The 19,108-nt window shown below is 51.4% G+C and overlaps 1 protein-coding gene across 5 annotated transcripts; it reads left to right on the top strand.

Annotated features, from left to right (window-relative positions):
• The first annotated feature begins 111 nt into the window (after nucleotides 1-111).
• On the top strand, nucleotides 112-18,770 carry C31H19orf47 (chromosome 31 C19orf47 homolog). Of its 5 annotated transcripts, XM_090322583.1 has the most exons (12): nucleotides 112-200; nucleotides 953-1,069; nucleotides 3,746-3,865; nucleotides 6,403-6,454; nucleotides 7,928-8,015; nucleotides 8,101-8,215; nucleotides 11,186-11,267; nucleotides 12,399-12,536; nucleotides 15,443-15,592; nucleotides 16,228-16,298; nucleotides 17,371-17,722; nucleotides 18,214-18,770. In XM_090322583.1, the coding sequence occupies exons 3-12, from the start codon at nucleotides 3,821-3,823 to the stop codon at nucleotides 18,291-18,293; spliced, it is 1,173 nt and encodes a 390-aa protein (XP_090178709.1). In that variant the 5' UTR covers nucleotides 112-200; nucleotides 953-1,069; nucleotides 3,746-3,820; the 3' UTR covers nucleotides 18,294-18,770. The 5 variants fall into 5 exon arrangements, with proteins under 5 accessions (XP_090178709.1, XP_090178707.1, XP_090178708.1 ...); XM_090322581.1 differs by lacking the exon at nucleotides 18,214-18,770 and having other exon boundaries at nucleotides 17,371-18,117; XM_090322582.1 differs by lacking the exons at nucleotides 953-1,069; nucleotides 18,214-18,770 and having other exon boundaries at nucleotides 155-200; nucleotides 17,371-18,117.
• Nucleotides 18,771-19,108: the final 338 nt, after the last annotated feature.

Below are 19,108 nucleotides of genomic sequence, written 5' to 3'. Positions count from 1 at the left end.
GGCAGTCACGTGACGCCCTCTCGCTGGTTTGGGGGCGGACTGAAAGGATAGAGCGTCCGCGGGGTGGTGGTGGTGGGGGGGGAGCAGCAGAGTGACTTCCGGTGCCGGGCGGCACTTCCGGGGCGGGAGGAAGGAAAGGGGTATCTGACAGTTGGTACGGTCAGGAGGGAGGGCGGCGCGCGTCGGTGCTACCGGGCCGGGTGAGCCAGATGAGGCGAGAACCGGGAGAGGACGGGTGGGATGGGTGGGATGGCGGACGGAGGGCGTGCGGGGCTCCATAGCCACGGTCCAGCCTGCAGCGCTTTCTTTCTTTCTCTGCGCCTCAGTTTCCTCCTCTGGAAAATGGGGGGGGGGAGGGCCAGCATCCGATGGTCGCCCTCGCTCCGTGGGGGGCCCCTTCGTTACCGGGTCGGTCATCTTTGGCCCTGAGGCGTGGGAAGGATCCTTGCAGGCCGGTGGATTTGAGTTCAAGTTCCCATGCCCGCTGTGGGGCAGCGGGCTCCTGCCTTTCCCTCTCGGAGCCTCAGTTTCCCCGCCTTTGCAGGGAGGGCACAGATCGATGGGGTGGCTCCTGAGATTTTTTAAGCATAGTAAGAGATCGGTTGAACCGGGATTATAATAATAATCGTTCTGTCAGTCACGGGTGGCTCACGCCTGTCACCTTAGCTATCTAGGATGCTGAGATCTGAGGGTTGCGATTCCAGCCGGGGCAGAAAAATCCATAAGACTCTTATTTCCAATTCATTACCGAAAAGCCAGAAGCAGAGCTGTGGCTCAAGTGGTAGAGCATTAGCCTTGGCGGGGGGGGGGGGGGGGTGTGAAGGTTCAGGGACAGTGCCCAGGCTCTCAGTTCCAGTCCCTGATCTTCTGGTCCTGGGGCAAATAGACTTCCTGCTTACTTATTGTTTGTGGGGTTCTATAAACATAGTTTGTTTCTTCCTTTTTCTTGAAGATGACGTGCATATTCTTCAATTGGACAAGGAAAGATTGCTTTGCCATAAGAAGAAGGAAAACTTAACCTGAAATATAATGGAAATAGAATAGTCCATTTAATTATAGTCAATGAAAGGTAATTGAAAAGTAGAGAATTACTCCTGTATATTGTCAGATCCCCTGGACCCCATGAAATGGTCTGTGTGTGTGTGTGTGCTGGTCTTGGTGCTGGCCCTGAACTTTTTCACTCAAGGCTGTTGGTTCTGCCACTTGAACCACACCTCCACTTCTGGCTTTTTACTGGTTGATTGGAGATAAGAGACAAATTTCTGCCCACGCTGGCTTTGAGCTGTGATGCTCAAATCTCAGCCTCCTGAGTAGTTTGGGATTACAGACATGAGCCATGTGCTCAACTCAGCATTTAAGTGCATAGTTACCGCTAGCTGAATTTTTTTTTTTTTGGTTGGTTGTGGGATTTGAACTCTGGGTCTGGGCATTGTCCCTGAGCTCTTCAGCTCAAGGCTATCACTCTGCCCCTCGACCTACAGTGCCACTTCCTATTTTCTGGTGGTTAATTGGAGATAAGAGTCTCATGAGACTTTAGTACCCAGGCTGGCTTTAAACTGAGGTCCTCAGATCTCAGCCTCCTGAGTAGCTAGGATTACAGGCGTAAGCCAGCATGCCCAGCTCACTTGGTGAATATTGTTCTAAGGGCTTTGAGGTTATGGAATTCTTCTAACTTTTGGTCGGGGGGACAGGGTCTTCTTATATGGAACCTAGGATGGCCTTGAAGTTGAGATGCTACTGTTTATTTCATTCGAGTCCTGGGATTACAGGAATGTGTCATATCGGGCATTTTTTTTTTTTTCCAGTCTTGGGGCTTGATCTCAGGGCCTGGGCACAGTCCCTGAGATTCTTTTGCTCAAGGTCAGCCCTCTACCACTTGAGCCATACAGCTGCTTGTGGCTTTTTCTGTTTATGTGGTACTGAGGAATCAAACCTAGGGCTTCATGTATGCAAGGCAAGCATCTACAACTAAGCTTCCAAACTCTTATATTTTTAATAAATAATGTTAATCATTCTTAATGTTTAGTTGAGGGAGATGAGTTCCAAAAAATTTAACCCATTTTCTCAGACCAAGGGTTAGGCAGTGTTAAATCATTAGTCAGGATTTGGATCCTGGAAAATGGTTAATGAGTGGGGAACTGACCTTTTATTTTATTTTTTGCCACTCCTGGAACTTGAACTCTGGGCCTAGGTGCTATCCCTCAGCTTCTTTTGCTCAAGGCTAGCACTCTACCACTTGAGCAACAGTGACACTTGCAGCTTTTTCTATTTATGTGGTACAGAGGAGGAATCACACCCAGGGTTTTATGCATGCTAGGCAAGCCCTCTACCACTAAGCCACATTCCCAGCCCCAGAGCTAACCTTTTAAAGATTATTGTTTTGTTTGATTCATTATTTAGAATGCCAGTGTTAGAGATACTAGAGAGAGGAAGTTGAGAATGGTGACACATACCTGTAATTGCAGCACTTTGAAGGTAGAGTCAGGATCATGAGTTCCAGACCAGCCTGGGCTCTGTGTGAGACCTGTCTCAGAAAGCAAGTGCACATACAAAATGATCGGGAGAGGAAATTGAGTACAGTAAAGATTTCTATTATAGTGGGGTGGGAGAAAATATTAAGGATTCTGGCAATTATTACCGGAGGCTGTCCAAAGACAGACCACAGTGCCTAGCTCTCCCTTAGCAGGGCACCCATGGCTCATGCCTATAATCCTAGCTTCTCAGGAGGCCAAGATCACAATTTGAAGCCAGTCCAGGCAGAAAAGTTCCCATGAGACTCTTATCTCCTTAACCACTTAAAAGCTGGAAGTGGCACTATGGCCCTAGTGCTAGAGTGCTAGCCTTGAGCACAAAGAGGCTCAGGGACAGTGCCCAGGCTCCGAGTTCAAGCCCCACAACAACAACAATAAAAAAAATCACCCCAGGGCCAGGAGTTTGGCCTAGGGGTAGAGTGCTTACCAAGCATGCATGAAGACCGGGTTCAATTCCTCGGTACCACATACATAGAAAAAGCCGGAAGTGGTGCTGTGGCTCAAATGGTAGAGCTCTAGCCTTGAAAAAGTCCAAGGACATTGCTCAGGCCCTCAGTTCAAGACCCAGGACTGGCAAAAAAAAAAAAAAGAGGGTCTGGAGTTTGGCCTAGTGGTTAAAGTGCTTGCCTAGCAGGCACGATGACCCAGGTTCAATTCCTCGGTACCACATACATAGAAAAAAGCCAGAAGTGGTGCTAAGGCTCAAGCGGTAGAGCTCTAGCCTTGAGAAAGTCCAAGGACAGTGCTCAGGCCCAGAGCTCAAGCCCAGGACTGGCAAAAAAAAAAAAAAAAAAAAAAAAAAGAAAAGAAAATCACCCCAATGTTAACCCTAGCTATTGGACTGACTTGGTACTTTTGTTACTTCATGATGTTGGCCCTACCCCCCCTTCATATACATATGTGGGGCTTCAGCTCAGAGCCTGGGCACTGTCCCTGAGCTTTTTTCGATCAAGGCTAGCATTCCACCACTTGTGCCACAGCGCTGCTTCTGGCTTTTTCTGAGTATTTTTTTTTTTTTTTTTGCACGTAAGAGTCTCATGGACTTTCCTGCCCTGGCTGGCTTTGAATCTCGACTTTCAGATCTCAGCCTCCTGAGTAGCGAGGATGACAGATGTGAGCCACCAGGGCCTGGATCTTATATTTTATTTTTAAGTTTTGTGTGGTTTCTGTTTTGCTCATTTGTTGCTTTTTTCCTCCCCTCCCCCCACGCCCAGGGTCTTGGTGAGAAGTCACTGAGATGTGTGTACCCCGTTCCTGGCACATAGTAAACACTCGCAAGGATCTGCTCCATGGGCTTCAGGATCAGGAAGAACTTGTTTTTTAATCCCAGTAAGGTCAGTTGCTTGATGTGACCTTTGGCAAATGACTGGTCCTCTCTGAGTCAGATTTTTAAATTGATGAAAACAGAGCTAAGTATAGTCTTCATTCATGAGACTCCTGTGAGATTTCTCCACAATGCTCAGCTCTGTCCTGTGTGACTAAGCTAACAGAGTGAGACCCTGGCTCAGTCACATACAAAACTGGGAGACAAGGAAGGAATAGGAGCTGGGGATGACAGCAAGCTGCCATGTTCTTCCAGCCCTGTCTCAGTCCCTTTAGACACAGAAATCAATCTAACCTTCGCTGCAAGCCTCCAAGGTGAGTGGCATTCACATCACCCTGCTTTGCAGATGGAGACACTGAGGCCTGACTGGCAAAGTAACTTGCCTACACGGTAGCAAGTGGCAGAGGCCCTGTGGTCAGGTTCCAGAGCCTTTACACTTAACCATTATGCCATCAAAATGGGCTGGGGAGCTGGGCATCAGAGGCTCACATCTGTCAGCCTAGCTACTTAGGAGGCTGAGATCTGAGGATTGCAGTTCAAAGCCAGCTTGGGCCATGGAAGTCCATGAGACTTGTCTCCTGTTAATCAGTGCAAAAGCTGAAAGTAGAGTGGTAGCCCAAGTGGTAGAACACCAGTCTTGAATGAAAGAGGTAAGGGGCAATGTCCAGGTCCTCAGTTTAAGCCCTAGGACCCGGGGTGGGGGAGGAGGGGGGAGAGGAGAGGGGTGGGAACAGCTGTGTGTGTGTGTGTGTGTGTGTGTGTCCAGAGTGCCTGGCGGAGTGAGGGACAGTTGGGGGGTCCTGGAGGTTGATGGATGGCATCATTGCTTTGAACGTTGCCATTCTTCTCATAGTGCTTCTTATGCTTTTCTAGCATCTTCTGGTCTTATCCAAATGAAAGTTGGTTTTCTATTTCTTCCCTGGTATCTACCCCCCACCCCATCCCCACCTTCATTTCCTGCTCTCCCTCACTCACTTGCAGCTACACAGCTCCTTGCTGTCTCTCAGATATGCCAGCTGAGCTCCTGGCTCCTGGCAGGCACTGCATTCACTGTACCTTCTGGAACATTGCTCTTGCATGAAACTACCCTGCTGCTCCTCTCCCCTCCTTCAACAGCCTCCGGGGCTCACTTTTGAGCTTCTTTGGTCACCACATTGAACATTGCAACCTCCCTTCCCAAGCCATTCTGCCAGCTTCCAACATGGCAGTGTCTACTTTTGCTTGCTTGCTATCTCTCAGCTCCTTTGCCTGTCCCCTTCCAGCCAGCTGGGCTCCGTGGTGTGGAGCTTCTGAGTGCTCTCACATGAGAGATCACTTGAGTAGGTGCACAAGAGGTCTTTTAATTTTTTTTTTTTCTTCCAGTCCTGGGCTTGAACTCATGGCCTGAGCACTGCTCTTGGGCTTTCTCAAGGCTAGATCTCTACCACTTGAGCCTCAGCACCACTTCTGGCTTTTTTCTATGTATGTGGTACCGAGGAATTGAACCCAGGTCTTCGTGAATACTAGGCAAACACTCTACCACTAGGCCAAACTTCAGGCCCCAGGTCTTTTAATTTAATTTTATTTTGTGAGTCATGGGATTTGAACTCTGGGCTTGGGTGTGGTCCCTGAGCTACTGCCCTACCCCTTGAGCCACAGCCCCACTTCCTGTTTTCTAGTGATTATTTTGAGATGAGTCTTTTGTTCTTTAGTCCCTGGGCTGGCTTTCAATCGTGATCCTTAGATCTCAGCTTCCTGAGTAGCTAGGATTACAGCTGTGAGCCACCATGCCTGGTTAGGTCTTTTTCTTTTTCTTTTTCTTTTTTTTGTGGGTCCTGGGGCTTGAACTCTGGGCCTGGGTGCCGTCCCTGAGCTCTTCAGCCCTACCCCTTGAGCCACAGCCCCACTTCCCATTTTCTAGTGATTAATTGGAGGTAAGAGTCTCACATTCCTTAGTGCCTGGGCTGGCTTTGAACCTCGATGCTCAGATCTCAGCCTCCTGAGTAGCTAGGAGCACAACCATGAGCCACCGCACCTGGCTTTACTTTTATTTTTATTTTTTGGTTCTAGTCCTGGAGCTTCAACTCAGGCCCTGGCCACTGTGCTTTTTTGTTCAAGGCTAGTAGTCCTCTACTCCTTGAACCACTGCACCACTTGCAGCTTTTTAATGGTTCATTGGAGAGAAGGGTCTCACAGACTTTTCTGCCCAGGTTGACTTTGAACCATGATACTCAGAGGTGTGAGGCACTGGTGTCCTGGACGAGGAGGTCTTGTTTGGCTGGAATCCACACGGTGGGCATTTAGGGCTGGAGATGTCTCTCTCCTGTCCTCCTGCTCCAGTAGATGCCCTGGGTTGTGTGCGGGACTGGCGCGCTGTGCTTCATCACAGGCAGAAGAGACAGTCATAGCAGCTCTGCCCCAGGCTGACTCCCGACAGCTGCTCCAGGCTATTCTTGGTTGATGACCCCTTAGCCTAGGAATGCTCCTCTGCAAGCAGACGGACAGGCACCGGGAGAGGGAGGACGTGTTCACAACTCATGGTCTCTCTCCCTTCTTTCTCTGCTCCAGGCTCCAGGGAACAGGGTCAGGGCCAGGGAAAGGATGGTGTCGGTCACTATGGGTGAGTCTAGCCTCCTCTGTGGGGTCCCCTTTCCCCACTGGCTTCCTAAGGTCCAGCCTTGGCATTAGGGCAGGGTGGGGGAGGGAGAGCAGGTCTCTATTGGAGCAGCTGTGCTCTGATGACGGAGGTAGGGGTGGGGCTGGGGCCTCCCTCCAGGCAACCTCCAGTCTGCCCCTTTCTCCTTGTCAGTGCTCACTGCCTAGTTTGGCCATGAAGAGCTTGCCGTCCCACCTGACCTGTCACCTTTGCTTTCCTCACCTGTGAAATGGAGATAATTCTGTGTGTTGGGTTTGAGGGGTTATGTCATGTAAAATCTTGCGTATAGCTCTCCACAGATATTAATTTGTTATGTGACTTACCCTCAGATTCTCCCTTGCTGTCTATCATCTGTCTGTCTGTCTAATTGTATTATTTAGGATTGAATCTAGGGCCTTATATATTGCTATACAAGTGCTCTATCTCTAGTACCATGTCTCCAGCTCCTAGACTCTTTTATTTTTTATTTTTTTTGCCAGTCCTGGGCTTGAGCTCAGGGCCTGAGCACTGTCCTTGGACTTTTCTCAAGGCTAGAGCTCTACCACTTGCGCCTCAGCACCACTTCCAGCTTTTTTATATGTATGTGACACCAAGGAATCAAACCCAGGTCTTCATGCATGCTAGGCAAGCACTCTACCACTAGGCCAAACCCCGGGCCCACCTAGACTCTTAAAACTATTTCTGGATTTCCAAGAGACAAGAGATGAGTTGGTGGCTTAGAAAAAAATTTGAGTGAGGCACTGGTGGCTCATGCCTGTAATTCTAGCTACTCAAAAAGATGAGATCTGAGGATCATGGGGCTCGAAGCAACCTGGGCAAGAAAGCCTTTGAGATTCTCATCTCCAATTAACCAGCAAAATGCTAGGCATGGAGCTGTGGCTTAATGGTCCTGCCTACTAGCTAAGGAGCAGTACCCAGGGCTTGAGTTCAAGGCCTAGTACTGGTATACACACAAAAACAATTATCCCCCTCTTCCCTAAAAAACAAACAGAAAAGAAAAATTAAAAGGGGGAGCTGGTGAAGGATGTCCCCAGGACAGCAGATCCTCCTCTGCTCTCGTTCCACAAGCAGACTTTGACTGGCTGGTCACAAACCTTCTTGGGAGAAGGGTAGTCCATATACAGGTCTGCCCCTGAGCCTTCTGTGCCACACATGTAGTGTCCAGTCCCTCATGTGTCTTGTGCTCCACTCTGGGCCTCAGTTGTCTGAAAAGGAATGCCCAGTTTCTAATATTCCAGAATACCATGAGCTGGGGCATGGTGGCGCATCCCTGTAATCCTAGCTACTTGGAGGCACTGCTGCCTGACTCCCAGTGCTGTACAGCCTGCAAGCCTGCAGCGGGCTTGTAGTTGTGGGTCCACCGCCATTACAGTTTGGTGGCTGCTGTTCAGTGAAGACGCTGGTGAGATAATGCGCTCCGTCCTGTCCACCCCACAGCCACTTCTGAGTGGATCCAGTTCTTTAAGGAAGCCGGCATTCCCCCAGGCCCTGCTGTGAACTACGCTGTGATGTTTGTGGATAACAGGTGAGGTGGGTGAAGGGATGGAGGGCCAAGAGAGCTTGGGTGGGCTGAGGTGGGGCTGGTCCGTCCACCCTCCCCTTCCATGCAGGATTCAGAAGAGCATGCTTCTGGACCTCAACAAGGAGATCATGAATGAGCTGGGCGTGACGGTCGTGGGGGACATCATTGCCATCCTCAAGCATGCCAAGGTGGTGCACCGCCAGGTGGGTGCTGGCTGCCACGGCCCGTCAGCTGTTTGCTGTGTGCCACTGTTCAGGGAGCGTGTCTTTCGTGATGGGTGTTTTAGAGTATTACATGGACAGGTACAAGCCAGGCTGCCTGGAATTGGGCCTCTGAATTACACTCATTGCTGACTCTCATGTTCCTCATGCTGATTGTCACCTGGCCCTGACCATCTCTGTCCCCAGGCAGGAGTTAGTGCTGTGGGACTGGAGCCACAGCCTGGCCCTTCCAGTTTGGCGTGTCCCCTTGTCATAGTGACCAATCTCCCCACACCTTTGATGAGGCTGTTCACACCCTGCATCAGGTGCTAGGGTCTCTACGAGAGTCACGTGGCCTGCTAGGTACTAATAGGCCTGGAGAGAGGCGCTCACTAAGCACCTGCAAGGCCTTGAGTACTGTCTCTATCCTTTGCACACATGAATTCCTGGACCCCTCAGGACTCCACTGGACCCAGCAGGAGACTTGCTCTGGAGCGGAGCTCTCAGCACCCCACTTTATCCCCAAACTATTTCTGATTCCTTCTAGCCCAAGACAGGCCTTGAGCTGTCCATCATATGGCCAGGATTCCTCAGCAAGGGTTTTCTCAGAGGGACATTAGCTCAGTGGAAAGGGCATTGTGCAATATATTATTATTCCTTTCTTCTTTAAGCTTTTACATTTTGTGGGGGCAAGCACGCTGGCTCTAGAACACAGGGCCTCACTCAGGCTAAGCATGTACTCTACCACCAAGCTCCTTCCCTAGCCCTGTTTGTTCTTTTTCTTCTTTTTTTTTTCCTTGCTAGTCCTGGGGCTTGAACTCAGGGCCTGGGTACTGTCCCTGAGCTTCTTTTGCTTAAGGCTAGTTCTCTACCACTTGAGCAACAGTACCACTTCCTGCCTTTTCTTTTTCTTCTTCTTCCTCCCCCCTCCCCCTCCTCCTCCTCCTCCTCCTCCTTCTTCTTCTGTCATAGGGCTTGAACTGTGGGTCTGGGTACTGTCCCTGAGCTCTTCAGCTCAAGGCTACCACCTCCACTATCTCTAGAGCCACAGCCCCGCTTCCCATTTTCTTGTTAATTGCAGATAAAGAGGGTCTCATGGATTATAGTGCCCGGGCTGGCTTTGAACCAAGATCCTCAGACCTTAGCCTCCTGAGTAGTTAGTATTACAGTTGTGAGACACCGCACTCGGCTTCAGCCCCTCTTATTTCTTATTTATTTATTTATTTATTTTTGTGCCAGTTCTGGCTTGAACTCAGGGCCTGGGCACTGTCCTTGAACACTTTTTGCTCAAGGCTAGCAGTCTACCATTTGAGCCACAGCACCACTTCCGGCTTTTTCTATGTATGTGGTATCGGGAATTGAACCCAGATCTTTGTGCATGGGAGGTAAGCACTCTACCACTAGGACATGCTCTGGGCCCAATTCCTGCCTTTTCTGTGAATGTGATACTGAGGAATCAAACTCAGGGCTTCATGGCCAGGGTTGGGGCTTGAACTCAGGGCATGAATGCTACCCATGGGATTTTCACTCAGGGCTGGCGTTGTGTCACTTGAGCCACAGCTCCACTTGTAGCTTTTTTGGAAGTTAATTGGAGATAAGAGATACGGACTTTCCTGCCTGGCTGACTTTGAACATGACTCAAAGTCTTTTTTTTTTGCCAGTCCTGGGCTTAAGCTCAGGGCCTGAGCACTGTCCTTGGATTTTTCTCAAGGCTAGAACTCTACCACTTGAGCCTCAGCACCACTTCCGGCTTTTTCTATGTATGTGGTACCAAGGAATCGAACGGGGTCTTCGTGCATGCTAGGCAAGCACTCTACCACTAAGCCAAACTCCTTGCCCCTCAAAGTCTTTTTTGATAGGTGACAGTTTCATTGTCCTTTCCTGTATTTCAGTCATTTTGACCATCTTTTTTTTTTTTTTTTTTTTTTTTTGCCAGTCCTGGGCTTAAGCTCAGGGCCTGAGCACTGTCCTTGGACTTTCTCAAGGCTAGAGCTCTACCACTTGAGCGTCAGCACCACTTCCAGATTTTTTCTATATATGTGGTACTGAGAAATTGAACCAGGGTATTCATGCATGCTAGGCAAGCTTTCTCTACCACTAGACCAAACTCCCGGCCCCCCATCTTTTTTTTTTAATGAGGGTGGAAACTGAACCCAGGGCCTGGAGACTGCAGGGCCAAGCTGCCTTAACAGTTGTTTGGGTCTTTTTTTTTTTTTGGTCAGAGGGTAGGGTGGGCTGAACTTGGAACTTGGAAGCTGTCCCTGAGCTTTTGTGTTCAAGGCTAGCACCCTATTATTTTGAGCTTCAGCCCTACTTCTAGTTTTCTGGTGGTTAATTGTAACTAAGAGTCCTATGGAGCCAAGTGATGGTGGCTCATGTCTCTTATCCTAGCTACTCAGGAGGCAGAGATGTGAGGATCAAAGTTCAAAGCCAGCCTGGGCAGGAAGGTCCATGAGCCTTCTCTCCAGTTAGCCACCAGAAAACCAGAAATGAAGCTGTAGCTCACAGTGGTGGAGTGCTAACCTTGAGCAAAAGAGCTGAGGGATAGTGCCCAGGCCCTGAGTTCAAGTCCTGTGACCAATAACAAAAACAAAAAACCTCATGTACTTTCCTACCTGAGCTGGCTTCAAACAATGATCTTCACATCTCAGCCTCCTGACTAGGGGTGTAAGTATGAGTACCCTGCCCCTTGAAAGTTTTAAAGTTCTGCCCAGATAATTTCATGGACCATCCCTTTGTTTCCGGTTATATGATACTTTTCTTCTGGTCAGGAGCAAGAGAGTTCATGCCTGAAATCCTTGCCCTTAAGAGATGGAACCCAACCAGGCAACATAGCAAGTTTGAAGTTATACTGGGCTACTTAGAGAAATCCCCATCTCCAAAAAACAAAAACAAATTGCTGCTTGTTTGGTGTTGGGGTTCTGACCTTCCACTCCTGATTCCTCTGGCTGACCCTGCTTCTATTTGTCATAGGATGTTTGCAAAGCTGCCACTGAGTCGGTGCCCTGCAACTCCAGTCCCCTCCCCGGCGAGCTTCGCCGAGCTGCCTCTAGCGGTGAGTATCAGCTGCTCAAAATGCTCTCCTTCATGGCCCTGGCAGGGACAGAGAGGACACTTCTGCTTCTCCTATCCTCCTGCAGTTTGCACAGGTAGAAACAAGGCACCTGAAGCCCTTTCTAGGGAAGACAGTAAGCTGGGCAGGAGTGACCATTATCTGTTTTCTGCCTACCTACCTATCTCTCTTTTTCTCTCTGTACTAAAGGTTGAACTCAGGGCTTTGGCAAGCATTCTACTATTTGAGCCATACCCCTAGTCCATGTGTTTATTTTTTGTATCAGTTCCAGGGCTTGAACTCAGGTTCTGGTCTTGGTCCCTGAGCTTCCTTTGTTTAAGGCTGGCACTCTACCACTTCAGCCAGAGCACCATTTCTGGCTTTTTCTGTGTATGTGGTATTGAGGAATGCAATCCAGGGCTTCATGAATGCTAATCGAGCACTCTACCACTAAGCCACCTTTCCAGTCTGCCCCCCACCCCTCCACCTTTAAAATCACTATATAGCCCAGGCTGCTCTTGAACTTTTAGCCTCAAATGGCCTTCCTGCCTCAGACTTCTAAATTGCTGATACTCACTACCATGCTCTGCTCACAGACATTCATTCTGGGCTGGCTAGTTATTTGGATTCAGAGCTCAGTGGGTCCCAGTGGTCCCGTGGCAGCTGAATTAAGGATGGGTAATCAAAGATGGCTCCGTTCACAGGTCTGGTAACTTGGTATCAATTGTGCCAACAGAGGTGACTTAGCCAGTGCCCCTTGTGCAACAGGCTGGCCCAGCCATGTGCCCACAGCAGTGGTCTCCTGAGACAGCAAGCCCCCATGACCAAAGCCCCTTGCATAGTATTCGTTCTTTTTTAAGTCTCAAGGGAAGTCGCATGGCTGAGCTCCATCTGGGTGGACAGGAATGACCCAATGGATGCTGGGGAGCTGAGCCATTCGGAGTTCATTTCCGCAGCATCCCTAGCACAGCCCCAGAAAAGGATTCCACTATGGCCCCACAGCTGAATGGCTTTTCAGACTCCGGATCCCCCATGGAGCCCCATGCTCTCCTTCTCTGTCTCTGACCTCAGATTGGTGGGTCCTGTCCTTCCTGGGAGCATGCCCAATCAGAGTGCCTCCTTCCTTCCCCACAGCTGCCTCCAGAATGATTGCTAACAGCCTGAACCGAGACTCGCCGCCCAGCACTCCCCCCAGGCGGCCGGACACCAGCACCTCCAAGATCTCTGTCACTGTGTCCAACAAGATGGCAGCGAAGAGCGCCAAGGCGGCCGGTGAGGAGGCGGGCTGTGGGGGAGGAGCTGCAGAATGTAGCTGCGGAAGGTGTTTTGGGTGAGGGTCATGTCTCCCCTGCCCCAGGTGTGCGGAGTGTGTGGGCCTGAATGGCCCACTGAATTTTGCCATCATCTCCACCCCAGGGGCCTCACCTCTCAGTGTGCAGCCCAGGCTGGTCTGGAATTCTCCATCCTTCTGCCTCAGCTGCGTTGTGTGCCACCACATCTGGCCACAGAGTCTTTTAACAGGTGTTCCCCGAGTTCCCATTGGTGCTTGATGCCTGGGGTAAAGAGCCCACCATCTCCTCTCAGCAGACAGAGGGGTCCTTGCAGACCTACTGTCTGGCCCTGTAGGGGTTCCTCTTAGTCAGGTAGTGGGGCCCAGCTTTCCCCACGGGCCCCCAAGGCCCTCATCTCCTGCAACTCTTCCTCTTGGCTACTGGCTCAGTATGCCTCCTGCTCTTCCTCAGTGTGGGCCTTCGCCTGGAAACTTCCTCCTGCCAGGCTTTCTCCATAGTTGGTCTTTGTTCCTATGTCTCATCTCAGCCTAAAAGCTGGGAGCCCCTCAAGCCCCCTTGTCCAGAATAGTCTGTCTGTCTTTGTCGGACCCATCATGCTGGCCTAAGGCATCCATGGCACTGAGGCCTGGTGGGGGCTTCATTTTTGTCATGTTCAGTCCCCTCATGTGACACTTCCCATCATCATCGGTGTGTCTTCAAGACCACCCCCCCTCCCTTTCTTTTGATTAGTGTGCCATGAACTAGGAAGTTTAATTAGTTCCTAGGGCCCTTTCATCTCTTAATGCTTTTGTAGGAATCTTTTTTTTCTTGGTACCAGTACTTTTCAACTCAGGACCTGGCCACCGCCCCTCTTTTTTTTTTTGGTCAGTAGTGGGGCTTGGACTCTGGGCCTGGGTGTTGTCCCTGAACTATTCAGCTCAAGGCTACCATCCTATTCCTTGAGCCACAGCACCACTTCTGGTTTTCTAGTGATTAATTGGAGATAAGAGTCTCAAGGACTTTTGTGCCCAGACTGGCTTTGAACCATGATCCTCAGATCTCAGCCTCCTGAGTAGCTAGGATTACAGGTGTGAGCCACTGTGACTGGCTAGTGCTCTACCTCTTAAGCCAGCTCCACTTCGGATTTTTGGTGGTCAGTTGGAGGTAAGAGTCTCACAGAAGCCAGTCCTGTAATTGTAGCTGCTCAAATGGCTGAGATCCTCAGATCTTGGTTCAAGTCCAGCCCAGGCAGAAAAGTCTGTGAGACTCTTACCTCCAATTAAACACCAGAAAGAAAGGGGCAGAGTGTTAGCCTTGAGCAAAAGAGCTCAGGAACAGTGCCCAGGCCCTGCGTTCAAGCCCCATGACTGACAAAAATAAGAGTCTCAGTCTCACAATCTTTCTTGCTGGGCTCACTTTGAACCTCAATCCTCAGATCTTAGCTTCCTGAGTAGGATTATAGGTGTGAGTCACTGGTGCCCAACCTGGAATTTTGTGTGTGTGTGTGTGTGTGTGTGTGTGTGTGTGTGTGCTAATACCTGGATTTGACTCACGACCTCTTGGTCACAATTGGCATTCAGCCACTTGAATCATGCCTCCAGACTGCCATTTTGCTACTAAATTGGAGATGGAATTATGATTTTTCTGCCCTGGCTGGCTTCCACCTATAGTCTTATAGGAGTGTGCCACTGTGCCCAGCTCGTTTTTTTTTGTTTATTTGTTTAATTGAAGTATAAAGCCAGTATAAAGCCACCTGTGGTGGCATAGGTCTGTAATCCCAGCTCTGAGACTGAAAATATCCCAGACTAGCCTAGGATAATGGTTAGTTCAAGGATAGACTGGGCTCAAAAGTGAGCGAGCCCTTTGTCATTACGGAACAGAGCACCCTTCTGCCTGGCAACAGCTATTAGGTAGGCTTCAGTATGGGGTTTGCTTATTATTTACTTTATTTTATTTTATTGCCAGTCTTTGGGCTTGAGCTCAGGGCATGAGCACTGTCCTTGGACTTTTCTCAAGGCTAGAGCTCTACCACTTGAGCCTCAGCACCACTTCTGGCTTTTTTCTATGTATGTGGTACTGAGGAATCAAACCCAGCTCTTTGTGCATGCTAGGCAAGCACTCTACCACTAGGCCAAACTCCCCGCCTTAATTTGCTTACTTAATATTTTTAAAAGCATAATTTGTAAGTTACTTTTTCAACTTAGATACCCTAGGTAGGTGTTTTTTGTTTGTTTTTTGTTTTTTGTTTTGTTTTATTTTTGTCAGTCCTGGGGCTTGAACTCAAGCCTGGGCACTGTCCCTGAACTTCCTTTGCTCAAGGCTAGCACTCTACCATTTGAGCCTCAGTGCCATTTCCGGCCTTTTCTGTGTATGTGGTAACTGAAGAATTGAACACAGGGCTTCATGCATGCTAGGCAAGCACTCTACCACTAGGCCACACTCCCAGCCCTGGATCGAATCCAGATTTTGCACTTGCCAGACAAGTGCTTTGCCACTGTGTTACATCCCAGCCCCTGTAATTTATTTAGTCACATGCCTCAGTGGAAATTATTAAGCTTGATTGCTTGTTAAAAAGTGAGCATTTGAAAGAGAGAGAGGGAAGGAGAGAGACAAGAAAAAAAATGTAGTTGTAAAGGTACCTGTGGCTTTCTAGAACCTTCCCACCATCCACTGGTTTCCCTGTGTAAAGAGATTAGGCTGACCCCTGGTGGGCCACAGAGAGCTTGGCGTCCCCCGTGCTTCCTACAACCTCACCCCAGGCCTGGGTGCTCCTGGCTATGTTGGGGCAGTAAGGATAAAGGTCAGGCCCAGGTGGGGATAAGGGATAGCAGTGTGTCCTCTGCAGGTGCCAGGAGATTGGCCTATCCCCAGTGCGTGCTGACCCTATGTGTGTCCTTCCCACCACAGCTCTGGCCTGCAGGGAAGATGAGAGCCAGGTTGTTCCTGCCAAGAGGCGCCGGGTCACCGCAGAGATGGAGGGGAAGTACATTATCAACATGCCCAAAGGCACCACCCCCCGCACCCGCACGATCCTGGAGCAGCAGCAGGCTGCCAGAGGTACCACCCGGGGTGCACGCGGCACCCTGCACACGCCGGCTCCTGCCAGCTAGGAATGCAGGCGCCCCCCCCTCCTTCCTGGGGGAGGGGCGTGGAGTCTGGGAGGGCTTTCATTTTTGTGCCCGTTCTGGGGCTTAAACTCAAGCCTCACACTTGCGCACAGCTGGCTCTTTACCCCCTGAGCCACACATCTGGCTTTTAGCTGGGTCACTGGAGATGGCATTTCTTGGATTTGATTGCCTAGGTGAGCTTTGAACTGCGATCCTCCAGGTCTCAACCCACGGAGTAGTTAGAATCACAGACATGAGCCACCGTTGCCCAGCTTGATTTGTGTTTCACTTCGGGAAAGGACTCGTGATCAGTCTCACAGGCTGTGACCCCAGCGTGAGAGAAGTGGGATTAAGAACCCCACGCCCATTTCATGAACTTGTACTAAAGTACAGGGAGTTTTCAGTGTTGATTTGAGTTGATCTTTGCCACGTTTGACATCTGCTAATGAGACAAAGCCTGACTGTCCCTGCTGTGGCTTGAGGTGAGGGTGTCTGTGCCAGCTGTGCCATCCCATCCCTTGTGTGTACACCTGGGACCCCAAGAGAGGCTCACAGTGTTCCCTGATAGTTTCATTCTCTTCCCAGGTCTCCATAGGACGTCTGTGTTTGACCGCCTTGGTGCTGAGACCAAGGCTGACACAACCACAGGGAATAAGGTGAGTGGGGCTTGGAGGAGTGCCTGCCCTTGCCCTCGCCTTCTCCCGTCTATCTACCTCCCCCCTGGCCAGCCCCGCGTCTTGGTTGTTTCCTGGCTGCCGATCACTGCTGGGTTTCTTTCTGTCTCAGAGTGCCTGCCTTCCCCACCAGTCACTGAGTCAGAGGACTCCGTGTCCAGTTCTTCCACCGACCTCCCTGCCTGGGGAGGGCGGTCGTCTCCCGGTCAGTCCCCAGGTGCCACCACTGCAGCAGTGCATGCTGCATGGAAGACTTTCTGTGCCCACCATAAAAGCCATACTTCTCCCGGGGCCTGGAGCCTCCTCGCTTCCTGGGACCATGGCCAGGTCACTTAAGCACTTTTGCCTGTTTCCTTAAATCAGAGAATACATGTCAGGCGCGTCTGGTGAGTGGTAAACATGCCTTAGATGTCACCTTTGAGGGACTCTACAGAGCATTTCCTTCCTCCCAGTCACCAGTGTGCACTCTGCCTCTGTCCCTCCTCCCACAGTGGCCGTGTGGATTCACTCAGGGAATGGGCTGTGGCCTAGTGAGTAGTGAGCGTTCATTAAGTCTGATTTCCCTGGGGGCCCTAGCCTCCAAGCGGAGCAGAGCTGTCCTTTTCTTTCCCATCTCCCATCCTCAGCTCTCTGCCTCTATTCCTTGCAGAATGCACTGCTGTCTGACAGAATCACTGGTGTTGTGTCTGGTGCCATGCCTGTCTCCCCACTGGACCGTGAGCCCATGAGGGCAGGCTGAGACCATCCTGTTCACATCTAGGCCCCTAGCCTGCCCAGCCTAGGCCTGGGTGCAGAATCTGGCTCAGCAGATGACCAAAGGGATCTTTGTCTCTGTGCTGTCCTGCAGACCTGGCCACTGTCTTCCCTCTGCGTGGCACGTGCTGCTCCCCATGCCTGCATGAGGCCCCTTCTTCTGGCCCTTAGAGCTCAGCCGCCAGGCCAGCTCCCTGGGCCCGCTGCCATGTCCCTTACCACCATCTCATTTGTCACCCATGGCTGTTCCCTCATGAGGAGGAGGTGGCGGGTTGAGTGACTTGGGTGTGTCTGACCTCAGCCCACAGGAGTTTTCAGCCGCCTGGGGGCCACCCCAGAGATGGATGATGATCTGGCTTGGGACAGCGACAATGACAGCAGCAGCTCTGTCTTGCAGTATGCTGGGGTCCTGAAGAAGCTTGGGCCAGGCCCAGTGAAGGCCAGCCCTCAGCCAGCCCCAACGGTCAAAGCCAAGGCCACAAGCTCCAAGGCAGCGGCGCCTACCACCCCAACACTGCGGCGCCTGACGCTCTCCTCACCCCCTGGGCCTGAGAAGAAGTCGGAGTCCCTGGCCAAAGTGAGCATCATCCACAGACTGGGCAAGGCCGCCCCAGTGCCTGAGGCCCAGGACAGCCAGGTCACCAGCACCAAGAGTAAGTCCTCAGCCAAGGTGAAGGTCACCATTAAGAGGACTCCGGTGGGGCCCCGGGGAAGCAGTTCCAGCGAGGGCCTCGGTGCCCAGATGGACCACACGGGCACCGTGAGCGTGTTCAAAAGACTGGGCCATAGGACCTTCTAGCCCACGTGGGGGGGGCGGGGGGTCCCCTCCAGTCCCAGCTCTGACTGAACCCTCCTCCCTGCTGATTCTGGACATCATGGCTGTCGAGCGTCCACGCTGGGCTGAGCCCTCTGCTCTGGGATGGTCACTGTGGCTGGGCTGAGCCTGCTCTCTCCTGCCCTCTGCCCTTCCCTGTGGCCTTGGCAAGACCCTGCTTTTCTGCCAGTCCTGAGCGCCCTCTCCTCCTAGCTGCCCCATGTCCTCTCGTGTCCCCCCTACTACCCTTGCCCCCACCCCCAGTCGCTGTAGCATCCCCCTCTCTCTTCACTCTTTCATTTCTCTTCTGTTTTCTGTCCCGGTGGCAAGGCCCGACTCTCCGCTGCGTCCTGCCCGACCCTCCTGCGCCTCCAGCCTCTCAGCGACCCCCTCGCCGACGCTGGCGTTGAGCCTGTGGAGACTCTTAGCTGTCCCTGGGCTGCCGTGGGGTACCGGGGCGTATTTTCCTCTCAGCAGCCCTGCCAGGGGGCATCGACAGGGGAGGCTGCTGGTGGGAGAGAGAAGACGATGGTGTTGTAATATATTTTTTTGAGACTTCCCATCTGTTTCCCTCCCCTCCTTGGGGGCAAGAGGCAGGTCAGGTTTTCACAGTGCTGGGGTTGGGGGGATACCACTGGCCAAGTGGGCTCAATTCCAAAAGCTGAGTTCCTGTACACACTTGGGCCCCATCACCATTCCATGAAGCTACCTCCCCACTCCCCCAACCACAGAGCTGTCACTCTGCCACCTCCCACCCCCCACCTGTTTCTGTCACTCTGCCTGTTGTTCCTAACTGGTCTCCATTTGTGAGCACCAATTTGTCCAATCTCGTTCCTTGCTCTCAGCAGCCTCTCTTCTGTGCCAGGCCTGTCCTAGATACTACAGTGGGCAGGGCAGGGCAAGGCAGGGCCCCTCTGTGGAACTCTGGCCTCTTTAGCAAGGGAAAGTGGCTGTGATGATGTGGTCCAAAGAGGCTGTAGGGGTGGGGCGGGAGAAGGTTCAGAGCAGGCGACACAAGCCACTTTGCAATGTCCAGAATATGGTGGCACAGGAGGGCTGGGACAAAGCCTCTGAGCTGGGATGGCCCGGGGTGGGGGGGGGGGAGGAGCATAAAGAATGCTGGCCAGCAAGTACGGGCCTGCAGGTCCTTTCAGGTTAGGCTGGTGGACTGAAGCTTGGCTGGCCTGGGACGGCTCTAATGTCCAGTGTTTGAGATCTCCCATCT

This window comes from Megascapheus bottae, chromosome 31, assembly GCF_031878675.1.
Source record: "Megascapheus bottae isolate mThoBot1 chromosome 31, mThoBot2.hap1, whole genome shotgun sequence".
Lineage (NCBI taxonomy): Eukaryota > Metazoa > Chordata > Mammalia > Rodentia > Geomyidae > Megascapheus > Megascapheus bottae.
The sequence above is the reverse complement of the archived record's forward strand: the minus strand, read 5'-3'. Positions and strand labels throughout refer to the sequence as shown.

Excerpts from the sequence above, each read along its gene's own strand:
- C31H19orf47 (XM_090322581.1), top strand. The coding sequence starts at position 3,821 with ATGGGCTTCAGGATCAGGAAGAACTTGTTTTTTAATCCCAGTAAG. Across the intron at positions 8,016-8,100 it reads GTGATGTTTGTGGATAACAG|GATTCAGAAGAGCATGCTTC; the intron begins GTGAGGTGGGTG and ends CCTTCCATGCAG. Across the intron at positions 16,299-17,370 it reads ACACAACCACAGGGAATAAG|CCCACAGGAGTTTTCAGCCG; the intron begins GTGAGTGGGGCT and ends GTCTGACCTCAG.